Source organism: Macrobrachium rosenbergii, chromosome 6, assembly GCF_040412425.1.
Source record: "Macrobrachium rosenbergii isolate ZJJX-2024 chromosome 6, ASM4041242v1, whole genome shotgun sequence".
Lineage (NCBI taxonomy): Eukaryota > Metazoa > Arthropoda > Malacostraca > Decapoda > Palaemonidae > Macrobrachium > Macrobrachium rosenbergii.
In genome coordinates, this window is record NC_089746.1 from 14,435,559 (window position 1) to 14,454,378 (window position 18,820).

Consider the following 18,820-nt stretch of genomic DNA (forward strand, 5'->3'; position numbering starts at 1 on the left):
ATATATATATATATATATATATATATATATATATATATATATGATATATATATATATATATATATATATATATATATATATATATATATATATATATATATATATATATATATATATGATACTCACTGCCCTTTGTTATGTTGTTTGCAGACTTTTCCTTTTATCTTTGGAAATTATGTTCCTAATGTTTAACCAGTAATATAAGAAATTAAACATCTAAAATCATGACGAGGGGTTTGGTTAAGTATGTTTATTGATAACCGTAATCAATAGGTGATAATGAGATGCGGTAATAAAATCGTATTGAAACCAGGGTTCCTGGCATTAGGCTATAAATCAAGACAAAATGATAGTGAGGAAATGATAGACAATGAAGATATGTAAGCATTAAACAGCAATTTATCAAATGAGACGATGAAAATATGTAACCATTAAACAGACAATTTATCGAATGAGGCAATGAAAATATGTAAGCATTAAATAGCTGATTTATCGAATGAAAGTCAATGAAAATATGTAAGCATTAAACAGCCAATTTATCGAATGAAAGACAATGAAAATATCTAAGCATTACGCAGCCAATTTATCGAATGAGACAATGAAAATATGTAAGCTTTAAACAGCCAATTTATCGAAAGAAAGACAATGAAAATATGTCAGCATTAAACAGCCAATTTGTTGAATGAGACTGAAAATATGTAAGCATTAAACAGCTGATTTATCGAATGAAAGAGATGAAAGTATGTCAGCATTAAACAGCCAATTTATCGAAAGAAAGACATTGAAAATATCTATGCATTAAACAGCCAATTTATCGAATGAGAGAGAGAGAGAGAGAGAGAGAGAGAGAGAGAGAGAGAGAGAGAGAGAGAGAGAGAGAGAGAGAGAGAGAGAGAGAGAGAGAGAGAGAGAGAGAGAGAGAGATTAGGGGATGATGACACCTGCCCTGTCAAGTGTCAGGAAGGCCATTATGTTAATCTTACATCCTAGCCAGTTATTTAAGTATTTTACATTGGTGATAGAAAGCATCATATTTATTGAAATTTTTCCCGCATACCATAATTCACATAATTATTCCTGTATTAAAATGTAAACGGGGAAGAAAGAAAAAAAATTAAGATATCATCGTATGAAACGCATCCGCAACCACACTGACCAGCTGAGTGTGCGAAACCTTCTCCCTTTTTGTGTTATTTTACCTATTTCTTGTGAGACCAGTCGGACATACTTGTGAGGTAAGAGGAGGTAAAGTTCATTTTATTACGTTTACCAAGATATATAGAGCGTGGAGTGTTTATATGAATGTGTATAGGCCTATAGGTGGTCCAGGATGGTGATGCATCCTATGTTGGATTGCTTAGGCCACGTAGCTTAGGCCTATGCAAAATCCTCCCAAAGGATTTCGTAGACTTTTATAAGGCCTTGAGGGTAAATAGGAAACGGGTTTCGTGGATTCATAAGCATTGTATTCGTAGCCCAGTTCTGTGATTGGTAGGCCTAGGATAGGCTAGGCCAGGCCAGAAAATAGCGAGAGCCATGCTTAGCCAATGGCCCGCATATTAGGCCAGGCTCCAATTCTTTCTAGTCTGCACAGAATCCAATGTTCAAATGATGTTGTTTTAAGAGCTTGGTCAAACTTTACTTGAGTTGCGCAGCCTGATTCTCACCAGTCGCCGAACGGGACAGGTTACGGCCTTTTTGGGGGGCGGTCTTTGCACCCCTGGCCAGTTCAGGGCATGTTGCCCTAAGTTAGGTTAGGTAGGTAAGATCTGGTTAGGTCAGGACCTGGCATTATAGGAAAGGTTATGTCTGTTTATGTATGAGGAACCTGGTCCAGTCGATGACTGACGGGAATCAGGCTGCGCAACCTAAGTAAAGTTTTACCGAAATCTTTAACTTAACTAATTTTAGCATTAAAATGACCTGTTTTCACTGACTAGGCCCCAGTTCGGTAAAACTTTACTTTAGTTGCGCTGCCTGATTCCCGCCAGTCGTCGACCAGGGCACGTTCCTCATACATAAATAGACATAACCTTTCCTATAATGCCAGGTCCTGACCTAACCAGATCTTACCTACCTAACCTAACTTAGGATAACATGTCTTGACCTGGCTGGGGGGCTTTACCCACCCTGAACCCCCCCCAAAAAGGCCATAACCTGTCCTGGTTGGCGACTGGCGGGAATCAGGCAGCGCAAGTAAAGTAAAGTTTCACCCTCAGTTCAGTTCCACCACAGACATTTGGGAGCTTCCCAGCACCAAATGAAAAATAGGCCAATGCCTATTTTCAGTCCTTGATTGAATCATTGGAATTAAAACTCTGTGAGAGAGCGAAACATGTTTGTGGTTTTCCCATGACCTCTTTTGAGGGAACTCATGAAAGTTGCTGTACTAAATGAGTTTGGGACGATTAGGCCGTATTATTTTCGGTCGTGAACTTGTTAGACCATATGAAGTTTAGGCCATAAGATGTGGTGGAAGCCCCTTGGGACGCTGTGTTTAGTACTAGCCCCGGGGATCAAAGTATTATATACACCCATTTCAGCAGTTTACCATTTTGAATGTTACGGCCTAAATGACTTGTGGCTGAAATGTTCAGGACCATACTATATCTGCAGTCAAGTAGCCAATTGGCAATATTGTAGTATAATGTATACTCTTCTTCCGATGAACCACACCCTTCGACTAATAAAACTCTTAAGCAAACATATAAAGGTACCTGGTACCCTTAGGTAGTATAGGATAGGATGTAGATTTGTAAATACTAGTGCCATGATTTTTAAATAAAGGAATCTAGAGTTGAGTAATGAATTACCCCAGCCCTTCCATTTTAGTTAAGTGTATTGCACCTTATGGAGATTTTGATGTTTTGGTTATTGTTTGTTAGGGAATGCAGACACTAACCATATTTATTTTTCTTTTTACCGTTGTTGGTGGTGTAAATTTCTATGGTTTGTTACCCCTCCCCCCCACCCACAAAAATTTTTTTTTTCCAGTTTGCCCCTTCCATACTTGTCAGATATAGGGGTAGTCTACAAAATATGTGGGCCATGTTTAGGGAGATATGAAGTTATCATAGAATCGATGTATTAAATTAGTAATATAAGGAGGTAAATAAATTGCTAGCTATGTTGTAGTTCAGCAATAGAAAGAAAGGGAGGGAGGCATGTAGATGTGGAGAGTAATACTATATTACAACATTTTGGAAGCTCTTGTGATGTGATAATACGTACATAATAAAGTATATAATTAGTTGATTTATTGCACATAATAGAATACAGTACTGTAGTATGTTTATCAGAATTTTTGTGGTGTTTATGTAAAATTATTTCTCTTTCATTGCAGTGACCAAAATACTGGGCACAATTTTAACTCGACCTGACACGTATTAAATTCCAAAACCATATCTTTTGGGGGGGTGGGGGCTGTTAAAACCGTCAGTGCCCCCCACGTGGTATACTGTAGCAGCCCCAGCACACTCCCATTTCATATCTTTTATCTTGCTGTCCAACAGCTCAGACTCCTTTTCATCATCTTATGAATCGCTGAATGGTGGAAAGGTCAAATTTTTATAAATCAGTCAGTTGGTCAAGCCTTATCCAACATCATTGGCTTTAAATAACTGGAAATAGTAATATCCAAGTCCCCACAAGATAGCAACTCGATGAAGTAATCCCCCTCCCACCCTCTGTTGGTGTGTACTTGTGTTTGTGCATATGTGAGTGTTAACAGCAAGTTGGGGCATAGCCGCTTCCGTTCTGAATATGCAGATAATTTTTCTGTGTTAGTCATTTGACTTTGATAGGTAGGACAAATCACAGATCATGAATACAGTGTGAGTAGCCTGTCATGATGGTCTTCAGTGGGACATTTTGCTTGCCAAAGTAGTGTTTATGGGTGTATTTCAAGTAAGATATGTTTTTTACTTATTTTATACTTCTATGGATTCTGTAGGTTTTATGGACTTAACATATATTCACATAAGCTAGGTTAAGTAAATTGCAAGGTTAGGCTACAGTTTTGTGTATTCTAAGCACACCTAGTATACTTTATTGATTGCTTGTTTGATTATGAAATTCAGGTCTTGAAGACCAAGCACCGGAACCCATCAGGATTATTCAGCGCCGCAATGAAGGTGAAAATATATAAATTAATGATATGATTGATAATGAATAGGTGAGTGATGATATACTAGTAAAATTCAGTGTTAAAATATGAATGTAAAAAATGAAGAATGATATTAGATAGAACCAACTGTACTCTGCAGAAATCCTCCCCGATTTGGATGTGCTAGTAAAAATGATAAGAAAAGTTCCTATATAAAAGGATCCCCACTGGGCTGATTAACAGCTATGGGTTATTTTACGTGGCTGAGAAAAGTTAAGTTTTATTGTGAATAGTCCTCTAGGCAGTATATTGCCTCTACAATTCTGTTTTTATGGGTTGAGTGATCAATGGTATTATTCAGGTTTTAAACCCCCAGTTTTTGTTTTTTCACAAACTTCATCAGTCTGATGGAATTATGAACTTGTAAGAGATAACTTTTCTTTTGTTGGACCTCAAAATGAGGGCCTTTGTAGTGTACAGAGGGAATTCTATTAACCCCAAGGTAACAAATTCCCCCTCCCAATGATTGTAACTCTGAGGATAATGCCGCGTCCACACGGTCGAACTCGTCTTTAGACTGTCTTTACCATACAAAGTATGCAAACTCTGACCAAAACTTCGTCCAAACGGCAGAGCTGCAGGACAGGTGGGTTACGGGCTTTGATCACTTATCAGTCGGCACTCGGCAGTAAATCGAGGCAGCGTGTGGTTGTGGTAGTGTATATATACCTTCTGTTCCACTTCCCAACTTCTTTGACATTTTCATTTGGCTCATTTCCCTACGGTACTGGTTTCTGAGATTGTTTATGTTTTTTTTTCACATCACTTGTCAAAACTTTGAAGCTTTTACTGGTAATCTTATCGGTTATCTCTTTGAGGGCTGCAGCACGTTGGTTTCTGTTCCTATAAGAAACACTTCTTTCCACAAACATTCATGTTTGTGCAATAATTCAATTAATTCAATAATGTTATCCCAAGACCAATATGTGTTTGAGTTGGACATGCAGCACAGTAATAAATCTAAGAAAAAATTAAAAAAATGTTCTTAACTCACTCAGGATAGAAACAGACTGAAAACTGATTTTGTGTCTGGCAGCATCGTCGTTTCATATTCAAAGTCAGAACAAGGGCATTGTTTGTGCCCTCTTTAACAGCAACATGGACATTTTGTGGTTTTGTCCGCTTAAATTGCCCATTTACAGACAGTGTATTTGTCTGCAGACAGAGTTCGACCGTGTGGGCACGGCATAACTCCCTTCCTAGTGTTCACCTCTCTTGGGATAGTAAAGTCATGATTCACTGCTGAGAACTCACTTTTATGGCTGGCCATACACATTTAGGCAGTACAACAGGTCAAGAAATGACTGTTCAAAGCAAAAATTCAAAGCGATTATTCAAGGTAAAATGGAAGTTAGTCCTTGCCATATATATATTTAAGTACCAGTTGCAGAAGATCTATTGTTGAAGGAAATGTAACCAGAAGAGCTCATGGTGTTTGAGTCACATCTAACTTTTGAGAAACATCAAATGAAAGTTTCAGCAAATGCTGCACGAAAGTTAGTTATTGTTTATAAGGCCTCATATATATATAATAGTGATAAAATCAATGCAACATGTTTTAGGTTATTTGTACTTCCTTTACTAGAATACTGTACTGATCCCTGGTGTGGTTGTCTGCTCCTGCCAGAGATTTCTCTCTTTTAGATGGAGTGGTTTGTGGTGGTAGGTTTTATTTCCTAAGAGTAACAGTTATGACTTGGACTATTGATGGATGGTCCCTTGTTTATTACTGTTTTGTAAGTTGTATTTCAACAGAGATCTTTCACATTTACAATTGATCCCTTATCCCCTTTATCTGCCATGAGCAACCAGATTCGCTGAACAGCATCACCTATATGCAGCAAATGTGCCTAGCTGTTGAACTTCTCAGTTCCAGAGGTCCTTTATTCCTCACACTGTTGGACTATGGAACAGCCTCCCAGAGGATGTTGTGCAACTGGAACTTTAGAAGTTCAAGCGAAGATGCAGTACATTACTACCCTAACACTATTCTCCTTGCATTTTAACACATTTTTATTTCTATAATGAACACCATACACTATTCTTTAGAAGCTTGAATTTCAAGTCAGTGGGCCCTGTGGGCTTGTTCCTTATGAATAGGTTTCATCTACTGAATAATAATAATAATGACCACTCATTTTCTGTTACCTACCTTTGTGGTTATTCAATATAAGTTGATGTGATATGAGAGGTTTGCAAGTTCTATCATTACATACAAAATACTTGTATAATGCATCCTTTTTTTAAACAGACATTTCTTTTATTACAAGTTCCCTGCAAGCTTTTCTGATTGCCACACACCTCTGGTCTACAGGTAGAGATTAATGTGATGTAGGAATTCCCTCTAGGTAGGGTGGTGTCACTGACCACCAGTTATTCATCAATTAGAGCAGCTGTTTAACAATAAGTTGGTTCGCTCTTAAAGACAGGAAGGGACAAGCAGAAATGTTTTGTCTTTTTTGAGTGTTTTAGATTTTTTTTTAACTGTACATGGATTCAAATGCTGTTTGCATTTTTAACCCTTTAAGTATACAGTTAATCACAAGAAAGAATCTTTACCTTAATATTCTTAATAAAACTGCTTGAAATGGTCACTTGCCTTTTCATAGTGAGGGTAAATATTATTTGTTTAAGCTATCAGTGGGGTTTACCCCATTTTTTCTTATAGTCTACAGAATTACCAGTCCATCAATTGCTGGCTTTGTTGAAGTAAGCATAAATTTATTTTAGACCTTATGAGTAATGCCTTTATTCCTTGATAATAAAAAAAAAAAACTTTAAATGACATTTTCAAGGCAGGGCAGCCTGAGTTGTTGCTTGCCACACAAGTCAGTAACCTAGATTGTAGTTTGGAAAAATTTTATTTGTACTGTAGTGTAATTTTTTAAATTTCAGGTAATCACCGTAGTACAATACAGTTGTACAAATGGCAAACAGAACAATCACAAACCGACGGAAATGGGCGTTAGACCTGGCTGGACGACGTGGAGAGAGGGGAGGTGATAATTTGCCAGCTCCTCCTGGATATATGAGTTCTATCAACCAAGTTCATGCTGAAGCAAACAGACAGGGAGATCCAAACCTAGTCATAAAGAAGGCTTGGGATACTGCAATTGGCCCTCTTAAATCAGTATGTATTGCACTTTACTGTACAGTTTTATATTGTAAATTTCAGTTGTTGAACTGTATTGATTCCATCATATGAAGAGTTGGTGATTTTATGAAGCATAATAGAAAGCTGTTCTCAGTAGATTGGTGACAGAATGCTTGTCTTCAAATAATGGTTGGTGTATATCCCTCTTAAAGATAATCGTTTATTGTTAGATTAACCATAAATTAGGACTTGGTTGCTGTTATATATCAAATTAGTTTTTTTTTTTTTTTTTTAGCAAAAATCAGTTATTTGGGGTTATCATTAATGTGTGGTGGGAAGAAATTATGGCAACCAATATCTCACAGTAGATGTCCATGACATACTGCCTACTCACCTTAAGACACTGTGTATCCATATTCACTCAATACTGATGAAATTTAGAAATATCTGTATCATATATTAAAATTCAACTTTTCAAATGAATGATAAAAAGGATTTTGACAAAGGAAAAATCTATTTCTGGGGAGGGGCCCGTGTCACCCGGTGAAATAATCCATTCAGCACTTATTTCTAGGTAATTCCGTTGCTAGATACCAGAGAAAAGCTAAATGTAAAGCTGGGGTTACTACTCCCAGAGCGAGCTCCAAGAAATGGAGTCGTATATGGTAAAGGGTGAGATTGTCACAATCACGGGACTCTGCCCTATAAAGATTCCCGATATCAAAAGTCCCAACGAGAGAGGTGCCGATACAAGCCCATGCACTACTCACGGACTGCACACAAGGCAATACTAGTCGCATTCCATTTTAGCACGCAATTTCGTTCACACGTATTTCGTTGTGCTCCTTATTTTGTGCTCTATTTTGGCATTTTTTATGGCATCCTCACAAGGTTCTTCTTCAACAACTTGAGTACCAGTGTTTTATTGTTTTTTAGGTGATTGAGGCTCCTTATTTTCCTTTAGTTTAATAATTAAAGGGATTTATAACACCCGTCTCGATCTCCTCTTTCGGCGTCTCATGACCTCTCTTGGTCTTGGGTCGGCATGTTTGGTGTTATTTATTTGTATACTTTCTTGTTTGAGATGTATTCCCAATTAATGATTCCTAACTTTAGTGGGTTTGATTAATTTTATGTTTGTTCTGTACCCCTTTACTACGTAGGCTGATGTTTAGCGTTTAGGCTACGAGCTTCCCCCTGGCCCATTCGCTTATTTCATGACTTCATTATGCCTTAATTTTGTCCTCACTTCTCTTAGCTTTTGGGAATCTTATTTTCATTGGTACTGTTACGGTTTTTACTTTGTTTTTACAATTTAGTTTATTTTGTGAATTTTGTGTTCCCTTGCTGGTCAAGTGCTGTCTTGCTGTTTAGGCTGCGTGGTTCCCCCTCGGGCCTATTCGCTTATTATTTTGGCTTTATTTTGCGTTATTTTAGACTCTCACTTCTCTAAGCTTATGGGAACATGATTTTCATTGGTACATTTAAGTTTTGACCTTGTGCTCGGATGCTTTTGAATTTTGCTGATTATTTTGAGTACTTGAGGTCGGCCATTTCCCTTCACGCTTCATGTCGTGTTGGGCCTGCCTATCCTCCTACATGTACCTTATAGAAAATTTTGTTTTATTATACATTATTTGGGTTATTAGTTAGCCTTTATCCCTCTCCTAGGCTTCCTTCCTTTGCATCGCCTCAGTTAGGTTAGCCTAGGGCTGGCTATAGCACTTTTTTCCTTCGGGGAAAAAATCAACAAGGGAGGGGGCGATCTCGATCTGTACATATGTGTTTTATGTCTGGTGCTTCCCCTTTGTTTGGTTTTGGCTTGGATATATTGCCTACGTCCACCCTCTCCTTGTTTCAGCTTTTCACTTAGGCTAATGTTCCTAATAGGTTAAGCTGGAATAGTGAGGGTTTACCTGTGTAGCCTATCCTAGTTCAATCCTTCTTTGGGTTGCCTACCAAAGGTGACCGGGAGTGCCCTCCCCACTCCTGTTCACACTCCTTTTACCGACTATATATATTATTTTGTTGTATCGAGAATCCCCTTCTCCCCCTTTTACGCTTTGCTCTCTCTCCCCTTGGTTCGTTTTCAAGGTTTGTTAACTTACCAAGGCTTGAGAGCAATTTATCCTTATTTTGTGCTGTAGCCTACATCCCTCCTCTGCATTGATTGGTTGTCCTCGGCGTGTCTGACCTTATCGGTTGGCACCCCACCTGGACCTGGAGGTGACCGGGAGTGCTCTCCCCACTCCTGTTCACACTCCTTTTACCTTTCTTTGCTCTCCTGGCCGTAGAGGTTTTTGCCCTTCCTCTCCTTTTCTCTCGCTCTTGTCGTGGCAACACAGCTCACATAGCGATGATGTATGAGGATCTCTGGGCGCCTGGGGAGTGCTGTCCCACCCCTGGTCGCTACTTTGGGTTACCAACCTTCTGGCCTATCCTTCCCTCCCCTTCCTTTTACGTCGACTGTTTCCCTTCGTGGTGCTTCCTACATGTTCGCACCTCACTGTTGGGATCTCATACGAGGCCAGTTAGCGTTTTCCACCTAACTGTCTTCTGTTTTATTTACTTTCGGCGTTCCCCCTCCATTTTGCTACTACCTGTTTGGTGTTTCATTATCTTGTTGGGCACTCTCCTTGCTTACTGCTCCGGCGGTTATAGTGTTTAGCGGTCGGTGTTTATTCCCCCCACCGCTATCACTTCATTCAGGATATCCTCCTCCGGGTTTTCTCTCTTGGCTCTGAGTGCGCCCACTTCCGAACAGTTCATAACCTTCCCACTGTGTTTGTATCCGTCACATATTGTTTTAACATGGTCGCTCCGGAATGTTCCGTTGACTCTGTTTTTGTGTCGTATGAGATTTATCCTGTTAGCCCGGTTTTCTCTCCGGTTTTCTCCGGGGTTTTCCTGGTCTGACTAGGCTAAGTCGCCGCTACGGTACTCTGCTCCGGCATCCGTTCCAGCATAGCCTACTCATTTCTCATACGCTTTCAGCTGGTTTTGTCGAGTGCAGGAATGCTCCGCTTTCCTGCAACAAGCCAGCGGTCACGGAGTCTATAGTTCCCATTCCGGTGCGCAGTCTGTGTTGGAGAATTTATAGTTTGGCACGGAAGGTTGTGAAGTACGCTATGCTCTCTCGAGCAGACTACTTGATGAACCCGTAGGTTTTATATACACCTGTCGGCTTTATCTCCGCCAAGCTCCGCCTCATATGGCTTATTTTTGCCTCGAAGGTTGTGAAGTACGCTATGCTCTCTCCGAGCAGGCTACTTGATGAATCCGTAGGTTTTATTTACACCTGTCGGTTTTATCTCCGCCAAACGCCGCCTCATATGGCTTGTTATTAGTCGTTTGGCACCTGGCAGGTTGTGTTGTACGCTATGCTCTCTCCGAGCAGGCTACCTGATGAATCCGTAGGTTTCATATACACCTGTCGGTTTTACCTCCGCCTCATATGGCTTATTAATAGTCGCTCTTTCGGCGTTTGGGCTCTCTCCGGGCGAGATTCTCGATGAATCGGTGGGTTTCATATACACCTATCGGTTTTTCTCTCCCAAACTCCGTCTCATGTGACTTATTAATAGTTGCTCCTCCGGTGTTTGGGGTCCTAATTTTCCCCCTCCTGGAGGCCGGCCGCAAGTCTCGTAACTCTTCGCTTCACACCCTCTAGTCCGGGGTCAGCAACTTTGGGCGGCGTAAACGAGTCGGAAATTCCTATGTCCTTTCGGTGGACATTTGTAATGTTCCTTTCCTTGGCGCCCAGTTCTCAATGTCAGTTGCTGAAGAAGTTGCTGCCCCTTTGTTTACCGGAGTCCAAGAGTTGACCCGGTCCTCTTAAAATAAATTAGCTGTTTACGGAAGGTTTACTGAAAACGTTGCGGCCTTCAGTCTCGTTCTCGAACCTGTGAACATTGTCCCGTAGCGACAAGTAGGTTCGGGAATAAGTGAGGCAATCCTTTTCCGCTTAGCTCGAAATTAAGTGAGCCAAACTTTCTTTTAGGGGATTCGTTAGCTCCTCATCCCTTTTCGACGGTTCCTGATCTACCGTCCCTAAGACAGTCAAGAAAGACCCTTTTTAAAACCAAGAAGACCCGCTCCAGGGCCCCTCGAGGACGTCTCGGATCTCTAGTCCGGTGCCGTCTTCACGAAGTTAGGCCTCGTCTTCTGAAAGGGACACGCCCAAGCAAAGTAAGGCGGTTACCCTCCTTCCTTTGTCGCAGACTCTTTTACGGGTCTCCTTATAAGGAGCTCGATATGAGGGTCATTGACAACCTATCAAATTATCTAACTATCTATCTACCTCATGGTCCGTACCTTCCCTTTCCCAGGAGCTTTAATCCCAAAGAGATTAATCTCAGGACTCATTATCAACGGATCACCTGTAAAATCCTGCTCGTTCCGAATTCTACTGCCCGACACCTCCACCTCTTTTCCCCTTCGGTCTGGGGAACCTTTGGCGCCCTAACCTTTTATGCTTACTAGCATGAAGGCACCCTCCTATCGGGGGTGTGGGCACACGGAGGTTGGCGGAATTGCATGCTTCCCTTCCGGCCTGGTATCCCCTTATCCGGGTTTTACCAGACTGGCAGAAGGAGCATGGTATCTGTCTGGCAAGATCCCCAAGGAGCCTCATCTTCCCTAGGGCTGGGCACATCGTCTCCGTTGAGAATTTAACGGAGTGGCAGGCGGAGAATTCCAAGTTCACGCCAGCTGTGGGGTCTTTACCGTGTTCTCTTTGAGAGCCCTGCTTCCTACCCCTTGTGCTCCGAATGTAACCCCTCTTATCAACAGGCTTGTTTCGGAAATAAACCGCTGACGCATCTCCGGGAGACAGATATCACAGGTACGTTCCCAATGAATCTTCTAACCCCGGACTACACGTCTAATTTATTCAGCGTACAGCTCCCTAAGCTTCCGGAGTCAATTCCCGGAAGCTGAAACAGGGTGTAAAGACAGGCTTGCCAGGTCCTGGAACTCTTTGAGTTTAACAGAAACAATGTCTGTGGTATATAATGGCGGTTCGTTGTTTCGGGTCCTGATAAAATCTCTCTTCTCAGGTTTTCTGCAGGTCCTGCTTTATTTCATCGGTCCGGATGGACAGCTGAAAATATATTTTTCGGCAGCCACGTTCCGCCTTGAGCCGAATAGTCTTATGAACAGTTTCACCTGGAGAATTAGTCTTTTCCCAGGTGGGCGTTGTTACGGTCTGTCCGGGGCTACTAATGTTAATCAGAGCCTCCGTTCGTGGGTGTCTACCTTACGAGCGGAAACAATCTGAACTTGCCGGGCCCTATCCCAAGTCCGGCAAAAGTTCATGTGGTTCAAACGCCCCTGCTCAGGCGGTGGTGCAGGCTCTTCAGGTTCCTGCCCCTAGACAGCCGTCAGACTCTCACCCCAGCCTCCACTTCATGTGTGCGGGTTCAGCCAACACATCAGCCCCTTGTGACTCCCCAGGTGTCTCTGCCTCCCCCATGTGCCTCCGCCGGAGTTTTCTTTGCTTCATTCGAAAACCCAAGGAAAGAATTTTCACTACACATTCTACCAGAGGCACTGAACCTCAAGGTTATCATAGGAGCAGGGACGCATCCTGCTCCTCTCCGAGAAATTGGGAAGGCATATGCTTCAGGGGAGGGCAATCAAGCCTCCTCCCAGTAGTATTTCTCACATGGGTGGGAGGCTGTACCATTTTCGGGGCCACTGGAACTTCAGTCCCTGGGCCCAGAGTATAGTTATCAAGGCCCGGGGTGGAGCTGGACTGTTTGTCCCCCTCCCCCAATCAGGTTCGGTCAGTTACCGGCCAGAGATCTGGAGGGCTTTGTGAATGGCCTGTCAGGCTCTTTCAGTCTGCCAAAGAAGTTCCCTTCCACTGGAAAATTTTTCCGGGCGTGTCCCGTTTATTTTCCTCATTCAGTGCGACAAGTCTCGGTTACTTACAGTCTTGTAGGTTCGGATCCTACTGCCCCGTGGAGCCGTAACCACCTCTATAAGCCTTTCCGACGCTTCCTTTCACATCTTAGTTGCAGGAAGGTTCTACCCCTTCTTGGGATTCAGACTCGGGGAGCAGGCTTACCCCTTCAGGTTCATACCCTCCTCAATGCAGCCCCCAGAATCTTTGCCAGTTTGAACAATACCGTAGTTCAACAGCTCCGGTATTAGAAGGTTAAGCTAGCCGCATATCTAGTTGCCTGGCTCATTTGGGCACCCAGCGTCGGGAATTGCCTGAGGGTGCCGGTCATTATAATCGGTTTTCTAGAGTCTCTGGGCTTCTAAGTACACAGGAAGGAATCCCACCTGTTTCTGGAGGGTGGCCTTCAGTGGTTGTGAATCCAGTGGAAGCGGAAAGAGATAGCAAGGGCACCCAAACATTTCATCAACACAAGCATACCTCTCGCCGTGCCCAAGAAAAGGTCTTGGGCTCTCTCAGTTTGCTTCAGTGACGGTTCTCCTGAAGTCAAAGCTGGAGTTTATAACAGGTATGGCGGAGTCAGGACGTGTCTCCTGATTCCTCCTGTTTGAATAAGGGCCTCCGGCCTTGAACAACTGTCAATAGCTTATCGGCCAGTTCCTCTCCAGCTTCCCTCCGGCCTCAGTATTCCACACCGTCACCTCTCTGGGCGGGTGGGGTGGATAATTTTGGCTCCATGAAGTTCATGGAACTTAGTCGGTCACGTTCCGGCAATTCCATATCAACGCTTTGGAGGGCTGTGGCAGTCTTCCTGTCCTTGGGAAACTTCTTCCTCCCAAGAAAATACATTTTAGGCTGGTTCTGAACAACGCAGCAGTAGTGCGCCATGCGTGAACAAGTGGGTTCAGACTCGAGTTGAATCATTCAGGTTATGATTCATTCTTCTCCGTAGCCAACAGACACAAGTGCCTCTGTCTGCCACCCTTCTCGTAGGGGTCCAAAGGTCACTACATTTTCCTATCCGGGGCCTCCCCTGGTGTCGGAGTAGTCCTTGAGACGGAGTGTCATTCAGGTAGTCTTGTGATCTTTTCCCGGACCTAGCAGTAGGTCTGTTTGCAACCCAATTCAGCCACAAACTATCAAGCTGCCACGTCTGGTATAAACTCAGCCTCGTCCAGCCTCCTCAAAGTTCTGGTGCCCTGGCTTTGTGGTCTTTGTGAATTTTACAGTTTAGGAGGAAACTGATATTGGTCCTGTTATTACTGTCTTCCTAAATTCAGTCAAGGGATCCTACTGTACCGCAGTATGGTTCTGCAGTTAAGTGACTAGCACTCTTCACATAGCTTTTGAAGCTACAGTAATGATGCAGCCGCATTGGCCCCGAGGAAAGTGTTTTGTTGGAACCAGACTCACAGGCCCTTAACTTTCAACCCTAAGGTCTGTTTGTCTGAGACCCGTACTCCGTCCACATTCAGTTTCCTGGTCTTTGAGTAATGTATCGGAGTTAGCTTCGGTAACCAACATATTTCACCGGCTGACACGGGTCCCCGATCCAGAAATAATGCATTAACATAGTTTTGCAATTCTTCAGCCTATGCTATGTCTTATGGTTGGAAACTTAACTTACTGATTTACACTGTTTAGCTGCATACAATAACTGGTTGAGTAGTCTTAATCTGCAAAAGTTGGATGGTATTTACTTGTGAAATAGGGTTTGCAATGTTTCTGGTATGGTTCATATTAGCATTGCTTGGTAATGAATATTTTTTGCTTTGCCATATTTAAACTATGAATATAGCATTTAGTTATTGTTTATTAAAGTGGCAATGCAATAATGTAACATGATTTAAGAAATTATAGCTTAAAATACTGATGACGATGATGAGCAAAATTGTTTTACTTACAGGTACCGATGAATCTTTTCCTCATGTTTATGGCTGGAAACAGCATCAGCATATTCCCAATAATGATGGTAGGCATGATGCTTCTAAGACCAATAAAGGCCCTTTGGGCTACAAACACAACATTCAAATCCATTGAGGGGACACACGCTGCATTCCAAGTAAGTATATGCAACATCAGCAATGTTTGTCATAATTTGTATATATATTTTAACACTTACAAATTGTATAAGATGAAAACCTCTTAATTAGTTTTTAGATTCTCCATAGATTATTTTCTCTTTACTAGAGGTATGTGTTGTATATTCATTTGCTTTCATGCCACCATTGTCATACACAACATGATAGCTTGAGTGAAATTCCCTTACTACATCATTTGCAATCTCAGCACATTGCCTATTAATCTCCTTAAGCGATTCAAAACATACACACATTAAAAAATAAAGTAATTTCCAGATCTATCAAATGGTTGTTTGCTATTCAGTTCTCAGTCTTGGTACATTAAGATTAATTCCAAATTCTAAAAGTTTATTACACACTCATTTGCCTTTCACTATATTTTTTACAAGTGATAAAAGTATCATTAAAATGTAATGCACATAATGGTTTCAATGTGAACAGTTTCTTTGTTACTATTCTAGTTTAGCTACTGAGAACGGAATAACAGCATATGAAAATCACCGGAGAAGTGCACTTTGTGCAGTGGTATGTCACTTTGAAGTGAAGTTTCACTGGTCTCATGTAACTGAATACTTTTTTTTTTCTTCATTTTCAGAAACTTGTCTATTTGCTGGGAAATCTCGTGAACGTTGGATTAGCATTGTATAAATGCCACAGTATGGGTATTCTTCCAACTCACGCCTCGGATTGGTTAGCTTTCCAAGAACCTGCTATCCAGATGGAGTATTCTTATGGTGGGATGACTATGCTGTAGGTCATACCCAAGACTATGGTGCATGTAGTGGTATAGACATATGAACTGATAAGATTAATTTAAACCATGTAATGGTATACAAGTTGCATTTCAGAATGTGGATGTACAGTATTTATTGTAAAGTGTGCCATGTAAAGGCATTAGAGTGGGCTTTGCAGAAAATCAAAGTGCACTTTGGCAGTTACTGAAACACCCCCAGCCCATGGATGATTATTATCTTTGTTGAAATTGCCTTTGTAGCATTCAGGGCTCTTTTGTTCCCTGCAGGGTAGAATGCTTTTTAATGACCCTACTCTAAGTCTCAAAAACTCCATATTTTAGAAAATTTGAAAAAGCAAAAACGTATCTTTTTGACTTTTATTTTCTAAGACTTATATGCAGATAGTTTCATATTAATTTTGTGTGTATTTGCAAACAGAATTACTGAAGGCAATGATTCTAATAATGCTAGATTTCACTATATTTATAAGTTTTATCATTTGTTTATGCTTGGAAAAAGTAGTTCATATTCTGTTTTCAAGAAATTTTGGTAGTTCAAGGATATTAGAATTAGCTACATTCAGTATCTGTTCTCCCAGCACTACAGTGATCCAGATTCATTGTTATAGCCTTTCATCAGGGAAGCAAGACTAATTTTCTAACAAGAGGCTGCAATATACTTTGTACAGTACTTAGATTCCTTGCATTGGAATGTAATGAGTAGGTTAGTTTTAATACAAGTTTGTAAAAATATTTTGTAAATCTAAATAGTTTATGTGCAGATTATAAAGTTTCAATGTATGTCAAGCATTTTAGGTGTGCTGGTAATATATGTTGTGCTACTGTAATGTTATTAAATATGAAACAGTGATAATTTTGTTTTATAAAACTAATATAATCTGATCTTAGCTTCTGTATCTATCATACTGTGTTTGTTTTAAGGAATAGTTCTGTGGAAATGCTCAAAGTTTAGTTGTGCTGTAATGAAAAAGAAAAGTTTTGGAGGTAATCAGTGAGAAAAAACTTGTAAGGAAATGTGCAATATGATATAAATAGTCAATCTAAACTCTTTTTTCCCTAATATGTGAAAATAGTCAAGAGAAGAAACAAAATTCCACTCTTTTTTCCCTAATATGTGAAAATAGTCAAGAGAAGAAACAAAATTCCACTCTTTTTTCCCTAATATGTGAAAATAGTCAAGAGAAGAAACAAAATTCCAAACTGTACTTAGATTGTCATCATTTAGTTGCCAATCTTTGATAAAGGTAAATTGAACAAGCTTGGGAAGATGGCATATACAGAATGTCTTATTAAGAGGAATACAAAAAGTGATCAGATCAACTGTATCAAAATATCAATAAAACAACTGGTGGTAAAGAGGATACAAATTTTTTATGGGAATGTATCTCTGAAAATCAAGTGTAGTATACTTGTTTCCTCATTTCTATCAAGAGGATTCAAGTTCTTGAGGCTATACTGTATGATTTCTCCTTTTCTTGTGATAACTGATTGCTTTTAATGTATAAGCAATTTGTACTTTACCAGGTATAAAAACCAAAGCCTATCATGTGAAAACATTCTTAAGTATGAGCTAAATCTGTCACTGAAATTCAGTAACAGGGTAGTTAACAGGTGGTAGTTGAGTGAAGGGGACCCCCAGTCACCTGCTGCTATCAAGCATCAGGAACTAAACTAGGTTAGATTCTGCCAAAAGTCTTTGAATTGAATACCTAGGAAAAATTCAAATTGCTTTAAAAATTTGTGATTTGTTACTATGGAAAACAAACCATCGCCTTTTATGGCAGGTTGAATCTCGGCTCTGAAACATCACATTCCTCATCACAGTCGAACAGATGAGCAACAACTCCTGTAACCACCTGTACAATCTAGCATAGGGATGCAAGATTGATAAAGCCCTGTGCAAGGGTGAGAGGTATCTGAACTCTCACCCTAGGAAAATTTTGGAGAACTAAGCACTGCTGTTAAGGGAGGTAGCACAGATTGGAAGGTAGCTAATATCAGTTGGTCAACCCTGATGGGTTCAGTTAACAGCTTTCCCCGTTGGGGGCCGTGCCATCAGTGCATCTAATGCGGTGCACTGTTAGCATTACTTAAGGTTCTTTGCAGCTTGCCTTTGGCCACTATCTGCAACCCAATTCATTCCTTTTACCGTATCTCCGTTCATATTCTCTTCCATCTTACTTTCCACCCTCTCCTAACACTTGATTCATAGTGCAACTGCGAGGTTTTCCTCCTGTTACACCTTACAAACCTTTTACTGTCAATTTCTGTTTCAGTGCTGGATGACCTCATAGGTCCCAGTGATCGGCCTTTGGCCAAAATTCTATATTCAGTTCAGTTCAGATAACAGCTTTATTCCCCTTCCCGTGTAAAAGGGATAAAGGAGTTAATCACCTCTTAGCCAAAGTTCTGAGATACGATGCTGGATTGTAAAGTCTACCTGCATCTTGGCCTGTCCAGACATACTTGGCCTTACTGCTGCCTTGCAGAGGAAAAAAAAAGAAAGGCGAAAGAAACAAGTCACTCACCCATTCAACTTCCAGAATTGTGCTGTCAAAGTAACTTGGGCGCGATGCTTTTTTGTTAAAGATGACTTTGAAGACTACACAACCTAATGGGCAGCCACCACAGGAGATCCTAAGGAGAAGGGTCCAAGGAATTGTGAGCAACACCCCTAGCATAAATTAAGTAAAGGTAGTCTGGTGCTGCCAAACATCTGGCCTCATCTCTGAAATGAAAAGTTCTCTAAATGGCTAGTACAGGTCAACACAACTGGTTCTGAGAGTGCTTGCATGGACTGGGCATTTGTCTTCCTCGCAGG

General features: G+C 40.9%; 1 protein-coding gene across 2 annotated transcripts; it reads left to right on the plus strand.

The window, feature by feature from the left end:
• Window positions 1-918: 918 nt before the first annotated feature.
• Window positions 919-16,852, plus strand: EMC4 (ER membrane protein complex subunit 4). Of its 2 annotated transcripts, none has more exons than XM_067104942.1 (4): window positions 919-1,235; window positions 7,061-7,295; window positions 15,071-15,226; window positions 15,841-16,852. In XM_067104942.1, the coding sequence occupies exons 2-4, from the start codon at window positions 7,092-7,094 to the stop codon at window positions 15,997-15,999; spliced, it is 519 nt and encodes a 172-aa protein (XP_066961043.1). In that variant the 5' UTR covers window positions 919-1,235; window positions 7,061-7,091; the 3' UTR covers window positions 16,000-16,852. The 2 variants fall into 2 exon arrangements, with proteins under 2 accessions (XP_066961043.1, XP_066961044.1); XM_067104943.1 differs by having other exon boundaries at window positions 928-1,245.
• The last annotated feature ends 1,968 nt before the right edge of the window (window positions 16,853-18,820 follow it).